This window comes from Hyposmocoma kahamanoa, unplaced genomic scaffold (assembly GCF_003589595.1).
Source record: "Hyposmocoma kahamanoa isolate Upper Pololo Valley unplaced genomic scaffold, ASM358959v1 79, whole genome shotgun sequence".
In the NCBI taxonomy this organism is placed as follows: Eukaryota; Metazoa; Arthropoda; class Insecta; order Lepidoptera; family Cosmopterigidae; genus Hyposmocoma; species Hyposmocoma kahamanoa.
In genome coordinates this window covers 10,388,987-10,398,155 of record NW_020653993.1, presented here as the reverse complement: position 1 = coordinate 10,398,155, position 9,169 = coordinate 10,388,987, and the positions used below count along the sequence as shown (strand labels likewise).

At 36.9% G+C, this 9,169-nt stretch overlaps 1 protein-coding gene across 1 annotated transcript in view; it reads right to left on the bottom strand.

Moving 5' to 3' along the window:
* LOC113233553 overlaps positions 1 to 6,606 on the bottom strand; it is an 11,325-nt gene extending 4,719 nt beyond the window's left edge. Inside the window, exons 1-6 of the mRNA XM_026468675.1 lie at positions 6,596 to 6,606; positions 6,209 to 6,359; positions 4,828 to 5,007; positions 2,881 to 3,005; positions 1,529 to 1,657; positions 278 to 403 (exon numbers count right to left, since the gene is read on the bottom strand). Coding sequence (XP_026324460.1) covers positions 278 to 403; positions 1,529 to 1,657; positions 2,881 to 3,005; positions 4,828 to 5,007; positions 6,209 to 6,359; positions 6,596 to 6,606 — 722 coding nt within the window. The remainder of the gene's footprint in view (positions 1 to 277; positions 404 to 1,528; positions 1,658 to 2,880; positions 3,006 to 4,827; positions 5,008 to 6,208; positions 6,360 to 6,595) is intronic.
* Positions 6,607 to 9,169: the final 2,563 nt, after the last annotated feature.

Below are 9,169 nucleotides of genomic sequence, written 5' to 3'. Positions count from 1 at the left end.
TCTGTTCTTGAAAGCTGTCATTTGCCGCTGGCCAGTCAACCCGTGACTATGGAGCGTGTAATATGTTGAGAAAATAATAATCTAAGTACAGAGTACCTAAAAAACCTATACAAAATTAAAAGAAAAAAAAAACACTGCCGGATTGAGAACCTCCTCCTTTTTTTGGAGTCGGGTAAAAAGAAATCATATCGTGGTAAGAAACCTGTTTATAATCATTTAGTGAATAACAACGAAAGCCTTAAAATCTAAAATCTGCCTAGTTCTTTCTTTATCTCACCTATGAGTGAATACAGCCAGCAAATGAGTGAGTTTATCCACACCGGTTTGCGAGTTGGCCGAGGCCAATATTAACGCGGAATGGCAGCGCAGCACTGCTGACAGCCAAGTACACACTGCCGCGCATCTGAAATTAATACCAAGCTTAGCAAGTACAGTCACATGAAAGAATATACATAAACGAAAACGCGAAATATTTTATAATAATCACAATAAACTTAAATAAGATACAAGAAATTTATCTCAATGGGTGTGTCCAATTTTTAATTTCATTTTATATATGTATATATAAACAAATACATATACTTCACGCGTTTCTCCCATCGAGGTAGGCAGAGACAACAGTCTGCCACTTGTTACAGTCCTGACACACATCTATCGCCTCATCCATAAGCACCAGTGCTTTCATACACGCTCTTGACCTGGCAGTGTAGAAACCAGCGGGTGCTGGTTGGTGGTGACTGCCAGGCCAATGCACCAGGCCCATGCACAGCCAGGCGTACCTTATTAGACATTTTCAGGCTACCCGTGAAAGCACGCAACGCGACATTTGATTCCCTGTGTTCATATCTTCCTTCTTCTTAATATATGAAGCGATACTTGTTGTTTCACAAAGCCGTCACAAATAATACCGTAGTTTCTTCGGTCCGCGAATTTTTATTTTTTATAGTATTTAGTGACGGGACGAACAAGTCGTGCGTCTCATGGTAAGCTACACGCCTGTCCATAACAGTTGCAGTGCCACTTAGAACTTTAAATTGCAAAGATCTGAGGGGCACTGCCAATGCGCCCGTCACCCTGAGACATAAGTTAACAAGTCATATGTGCCTGTAATTTCACCAGCACCCTTACCTTCAAAACCGGAAACTTAGTAATGCTGACATTACTGCTTGGCGGCAGAAATAGGTCAGGTGGCAGTACTATCCTGGTTGAACTTTTTTACAGGGTGCTCTACTGCTACTAAATCCTTATCTCTATCCTTTTCCTATATATATTATATCCTTTTTATGTATATTATAGGTATCTATATCCTTTTTTTTGTGTATATTACAGGTTCCATATTTAAAAGTATTACATTAATATTATATACGAAAACGGTGGACTGAGCTCAAGTTTGTGGAACTACGCGAACTGTTGGCACACGTACCATGCAAACTTCTACTGTATTTATTGATCTGTGCTTAAAAAAGCGTCGGACAAGAAACTAAGACTTTATATATCTATTTTTATAATAACAATGCAAAATACTCACTGGCTGGTCTTCCTGGAGGACATATCGGCCAACTGCTGTAACAGCTGGAGTACATAGTCAGCTGGTAAGGCGCTCACTGTTTGAAGAGCTACCATGGGTTTGTTGTGCTGGAGGACTGTTTGGATCAATCTGCAATAATTAAATTATTTATTAAATATGGGCATGTATGAAGAGGCTGATAAGAGTGAAACAGGCCAAATAGAGTTGTTTGGAGCGTAGCAGGTGGAGGGCCATGATTTCTGCGTACCCTTAAGTTACTAACATATCTGGAACCAGCGAAACGAGATTACATCCCCCTATAAGCGGTTTTTTATATCTTGTTTAGTTTTATTGCTTTAACTGCTTCAGTGGCCGAACGGTTACCATGCCGCACTGCCACACAAGAGGCCCCAGGTTCGATTCCCGGACCGGGAGAAATATTTGTAAGGCCTACATTTATTTCTCTCGTAAGTTTGGGTGCAATTTTGTGGTTGTCTATGTGTGTGTCCATGGCACCCGTGACACAGGGTTTCCCTAGTGCGGGGCTATGTTGAGTGTGTGCGTTATTGTTATTATTATTTCTAAGAAAAATCAGTCTAATTTTTGAAGTTGTTATTTAATGTCACGATGTTTTGCTAGTATGCATTAAATTATTTTTTTGGTAAATTGCTCCACTAGTTTGTCATAATTATTACAAAAATCGAACACTTAGAGAAAATTCCTGCAATCCGGGCGGATTCGAACCGACGTCTTCTAGCAAACCGTGCCAGACGCTATACCAACTAAACCACGGAACCAACCAGCAGACCTTACGAATTTTTCTATGTGCTTGTTGTTGTGTCTTTGTATTTGGTTTTACAACGACTTTGCGCCGTAGCGCCATCTATGAGAAATCTATGAAAGTATTTCGTCACCCAGTTAGATACCTTTACAGCTACCAGCCCAGGCAAGATATGTGCTTGTTACAAATATTTGTTTTTGGTTTTTAACGACTTTTTATGTCGTAGTGTCATATGTAAGAAATTTATTTCTTCGAAGGCATTTTGTCGTAAGTTTTTTAAATAATATCTAGTCACGGGAGGAACAAGTCAAAGCACACGCCTTATCAGAGCTTTAAATCGCAAAGATCTGCGCCCGTCACCCTGAGACATAAGTAAAGTTACCAAGTCCCATGTGCCTGTAATTTCACCAACACCCTTACCCTTAAAAACCGGAACACAGTCATACTCACATTACTGCTTGGCAGCAGAAATAGGTAGTACGCAGTACTTTCCTGGACGAACTCTTTCACAAGGAGCTCTATTGCCACTAAATGTTTCGAATCAGAACTCATTACGTATGAGATAAAAAATATGTAATATTATAATACAAACTTTTGGTCCTTGGAGTGCAGCGCCTGCATGAGCAGCTTCGTGAGGTTATGAGACACTGCCGTCTTGCCTCGAGATTTTAGGTCCACAGTTAAGTTAGCTAGACGCTCCTCCATTGGTACTTCCACCTGGAATTGTCACGTTACATAATGAATAAATCACATAAATGTTACATATGATTGAGATTTTGTTTCTGAAAGATATTTCAAATAAAAGATCGTCAAAATAGTATCTTCGTAATACAATGGAAGCCTCTGACCTCTGCTCCTGTGTTTTGCATCAGGGTATTTAGATAGCGCTTCATTTTGTTACCATTATTACCGTTTAGTGCGTTATATTTAAATATTTTTATTTTTGTATGACAGTAAAGGTCAAGTTTCCACTATTCTTAAGATCTTTTTTTTTCTTTTTTTTAGATTAGAATAGAATTCATTTATTGTGTGAATTTGGTGAACATTAAGATCTTATGAACATAATTACAGTCCTCACAATCTACCCGCTAAGGGCGTACAATGTTTAAATTACAGTTTAATTAATGTCTAAAGTACAATTTAATTATGAAATTAAAATAAACTTGTACATCAAGCATATTAATTCATTATTACGTTAATTTAATTTCATTAATATTTATTCACATTGCTTATAATCAAAAAAATCATTTAAACTGTAAAAACATTTTTTAATCTTTAAAGTTTTGTCAAAAGTCGTAATATCTAACATTTTTATGTCATTTGGCAAGCAATTATACACACGAATGGCCGTAGAGTAAACACTTCTAAAGCAAATATCTGAGGTAGTTACTGGTTGCAGTAAGTTAAGTCGCGATCGTAGATTATAGTTTTGTACTGTCAATTTTTGAGTGAAACAACCCTTATTACCGCGCACAAACAAACACAAATTAAAAATATATATATTGTCAATGTTATTATGTCTAAACAAAGGTCTGGCTGACGCCATAAAGTCTTTATTATATATTATACGAATACACCTCTTTTGAAGGACAAATGTAGAGTTGACGTTCACACAGTTACCACAAAGGATGACTCCATAATTGAGTATTGGATACACAGTTCCGTAATACGCTGTCAGTAGAGAGTCACGTGAGGCATTTCTTGCTAGCATCAACAGGGTGTATGATAAACTTGATAGTTTATTGTTTCAATTTGATGTTTCCAATTTAAATGCGAATCTATGTATAGCCCCATGTACCGTTTATCAATGATATATTCATACAAGTTGATTGTATGAATAAAACATTGCATTTAGTTTTAGGAACGTCTGAACACCTTACTATCTAAAGAGAACTTGTGCTTTTTTATTATTTATGTTTGTTGAAATAAACCCTTCGGCGGTTTAGGACCACAATGAGAAATAACAACATCTTCAAGTAACTGACCACTTATTGAAATTACCATTTCTCTAAATGTTACTTCTACAAAAGAACACTTCTTGAAATGGCTACTTCTTGCATTGACCACTTTTACAATTCAATATGTTTCGGTTTCGGATTAGCAACATTACCACAAGTTTGACAAATGGATCTTTAAGTATATTGCTTATTATCGCCCTGGAGGGTAACGCCCCTCCGTCCATTGCAACTGGATTTTGCAACCATTCGACAAAAACAGGCGGTGTGCTTATTGAATTAGTTTAGATAAATGTCTGGGCATGGTCCTAAACCTAAATAGGCGAACAGGTCTAAAAATACTAAAAAAACAATTTATAATTAAAAAATATAATGGTCATTTCGAGAAGAGGTCGATTCAAAAAATGGTCAATTCAATAAATGGTCAATTTGAGGAGTGGTCCTTTTTAATTGTGGTCATTTCTCATTGTGGCTCACGCGCAAAATAGGCGCCTAGTCGTCGAGTTGCGGATACCAGCCCGTTGCACCAAGTACCAAGTTCTCACTGTGGCCCTAAACCGTGTAAAGGGAACTAAAACACTGACCTTGCCTCCTGGCGTGGCCCGTTTCCTCGTAACCCCACCCATAGGCTCGACATAAGTGACATCGTTAGAGCTGGTGTCGGCCCGAACTTTGTTTACTTCGTTTGTTTGCTTTGTTTTCTTCTTAGTCTCCTTTGTATCGCCGCGGATCAGGACTTGTGTCTTTGATTTTAAGTCTGGTGTCTGAAAATTGGATTTAAAGTTAATGTAAAAGTGAGTTATAACAGCTAGATCATAGATATTAGTAGTAGTAGAGCTTCTTCTGAACGAGTCCGTCTAAGGTAGTACTGCCACCTTACCTATTTCTGTCCCCAAGCAGTAATGTCAGCATTACTGTGTACCAGTTTTGAAGGGTAAGGGTGCTGGTGAAATTACAGGCACATGGGACTTGTCAACTTATGTCTCAGGGTGACGGGCGCAGTGGTAGTGCCCCTCAGAACTTTTGCAATTTAAAGCTCTAAGTATTAATAATAAAGGTTAGTTGGAAGAAATCTCTTTATGGGATAAGCTCGCCTTTGTACACAAATATTTAAACTGTTTCTGAAAATTTGTAAGTTACTTTGTGGTACAATAAAGTGTTTAAATAAAAAATAAAAATAAATAATAATAAAAATAATTTAGAAAAAAAGGTAATAAGTAGTCTACGTTAACAGCGTAGGCACAGATTACTTAATAGTTACTACGTAATAGATACATCACTCGCATACAAAGTTTAAAATACCTACGCTATAATAGCCTACTAAATCTGACTAATGACACAAGGTGTTCACTACCAGGAAAAAGGAACCTGAGCAGGCGCTCAGAGACGTGAAAATAGCGTTGCCCGCCGGGTGCAGTCGTGCGGAGCCAAATGCTCATAAATGAAAGACTTGTATGAGTATGATTACGAAATAGAAATGAAATGCTGAACTATTTTGAATTTGAAGCACTCTTATTCAAACAACTATAAACGCGTCTATTATTTGATGTCATGAAATATTATTATTATACTTATTTTCCCCTCTTGTTTATTTTAGATTAAATACATTAAAATATATTGAAATTCCTATTAATATTCAAACAATCACAATGCAACGTGTAACGTAATATAACCATTGTCGAAATTCATTTATTAAAAACGTAATAAGGTCGCCACAGGATAGGCTCTGCCTAGTGTGGGACCAACTGCAACCATGCATACCGCTCCCAGGCATGACATCACGTTTGCAATGCATATATATGTTAAATAGAAATTAAATGAGACTTATAAAACGATACATTTAAAAATCAAAACTTACACTTCAATTCTCCAATGAATGGCGCACTGGTTTTATACAATGTGACAAATTTAATTTATAACCTCATTATCAATAGATCTCCTCAATGTATAATATAATTTACTCACCACTTTTTCAAATACCATCTGCACACCATGTAGGTATCCTAACTGTAGGTCTCCGGTGGTGGGCAGCCGACAGCATTGCAACTGTAACGGCTGGCCATCGCCAGTCGTCACTTGGATGGTTACTGATGGCTTGATAGGTTTTGTTGATGCTCTGGAAATTCAAAATTGTGGAGGATAAACGGTAGATAACGCACCCTTAATTAGACAAGTAATTCACAAATTACATGTACAATCCTAATAATTTTGAATTGCTGTAGATTAATTAGCTTGTGCTTTGTACTTTTTTTTTCTTAAATAAATAATTATTATATATTATTATTGTCTACAAGGCAATTCTGAAACCTTTTAAGCCGACCAATACCAAAACTTTATTCTTAAGTCAAATACAAATGCTCCATGGTTCACTAAAATACATGAGATCCACGAGTATCTTAGGGTCGTATTCCAGAACTCTACTCAATACTCAAGTCAGGACTTGAGTATTGAGCAGTGAGCACTGAAAATCATAATCAAGTCCTTGTCGTTAGGGTCGTATTTCCAGTGCTTGTGTTTCCAGTGCAATCCTGACTTGAGCATGGAGTAGAGTTCTGGAATACGACCCTTAAAATGCCTTCAATTATGAGGAAATAACTAGGCCAGCCTTTCCCAAAGTGGGCGCTGCAGGCCTAAAGACCCAGAAAAAAAATGGGGGCGTTGTGTAGAGGCTTAGGGGGAGATTTGTAATTTCATCTAGGAAGACTCTAAGGATCGTATTCTAGAACTCTACTCAATGCTTAAGTTAGGACTTGACTATGATTCAAAGCACTAGAATCATACTCAAGTCCTTGCCATTAAGGTCGTATTTCCAGTGCTTGAAATCATACTCAAGTCTGCTCAAGTTCTGACTTGAGCATTGAGTAGAGTTCTGAAATACGGCCCTTAGACACCGACTGAGCTCTCGACTACAACTTGTGAACATCAACTAATATTAATTAAGAGATTGCTCAAACTAACTCAGTTCAAAATTTCTCTCCGTGTAGTTCATATATCTGTCCTGTTTTATTGAATAAATAAAATAAAAATCATGTCAATCGGTTTCGGAATGAAAGTAGACACAAACAAACAAATAAAAAGGCAACAGACACAGTTTCGCATTTTAATAGTTATTAGTATTCCTAGATAGGTAATTTTCGTAGATAGTAGATCGCGGGCAATCATGTTTTAAGAATTTTTTGTTAAATAACCCGATTTGTGCATTCCTGTATCAATCGGCTGGTTTATAGAATACTTGCTCTACTTGTTGAGTACGATTGAGCGTCGAATTAGATAAACGAGTTTATGCATGTTTGTCTTATTCCTGTCGGTGCGTGCTGCTTATGCAATCCTATATAAACAACGTAATATTTATTACACTTACTTACGTATTTCTCAAAACAAAACAATGTCGGAAGTAAAAAAGAAGAGACGGCAATACTTTGCGGAATATATTAAATACGGATTCATTGAAAATCCCACAAACCCATCGTCGCCTTTGTGCCTTCTATGTCTAAAAACATTTTCGAATGAAGCAATGAAGCCTTCAAGACCGCAAGATCATTTGAATAAAATGCATTCAGATAAGAAAGACAAGAATGTAGCATATTTTCAAGACCTAGAGAAGCATAATACTCAGCCAAGTGTAGCAAAACTCTTTTCGGCGGCTGTTAAGCAAGATGACGACGGACTTCGAGCTTCGTACAATATCTCTTTGTTAATTGCTCAAAAAGGCAAACCACACAACATCGGAGAAGAGTTAATTTTGCCAGCAATAAAGAAAGTAATAACTACTGTGCTTCATAAACCGGCGGCAGATATTATCCAAAAAATTCCTTTGAGTAATAATTCTGTGCAAAGACGAATTGATGAAATGGCTAAAAACATTGAAGAATCATTGTGCAATCACCTGAGAACTAGTCAATTCTCAATTCAGCTCGATGAATCCACTTTACCAACTAATGAAGCATTGTTGCCTGAGCCTGGGCGCCGTTGTGTACTACCTACTGCGCTCAGGTCTCAAGTTAACTCTTGCGGGTTACAGAAGTCTCGTTTAGAATGAATGTTTAATCTCCGCTAATATAGCTCACAATAATTAATTTAATTTGAAGTTATAGTGGTTTTTAAGTAGGTGAAAAAATGGGGGCGCTAAAAAATAATTTATTCAAATTCAAAATAGGCAGTAGACAAAATAAGTTTGGGAACCCCTGAACTAGGCTAACTAAAAAGAAAGAATAGCTACTCATAGTAACAAACTAGCTAGCGCACAATGTTTACCTAAGTGTATTTACATTTGGGGTTCAACTAACTGAGCTGAATAGTTTTCCAAATAAAGGCAACCTACATATATCAAAAAAATTAACTGCTTATGATCTCATATAAGACCGATTGCATGTAGGCAAAATTTTAATTTAAAAGAAAAATAATACTGAATTAATATACTTTTAAAACTTTGCTTTCTCTATCTGAAAATAAAATGGACCAAATGTGAAAAAAAGAATCCAGTATTTTAACTATGTCGATGGAAAGGACCAGTAATAACGATTATTTCCTTGTCAGTAACAGAGTATCTTAAGTTAAAGGTAAATTTTAACCATTCTGAAAAGTGATAAAAAAAGTTATGCCTTTATATAAAAGGGGTGTGAATAAAAACCAAATACACCCTGAGGGTCGAGCGGTTGGAGTCTCGCCGCAACGTGAACTTTAATTCGTTTGTGGTGAGAATACCGACCGAACATCTTTCGACCTTCATGAAAGAGGAATTTTGGCCGAAGGGTGTCATATATCGGCGATTCCGCGGCCGGTTACGTGACACCAGATTGCGCCACACGTCGCCGATAAGGGAAATCGTGTAGATTAGTTTTTATTATTATATTGTATGTATGTTTGTTTTAAGGTATACATAATATAGGTGTATTTTGTTTTTATATTGTTATGTATGTTAGTCTA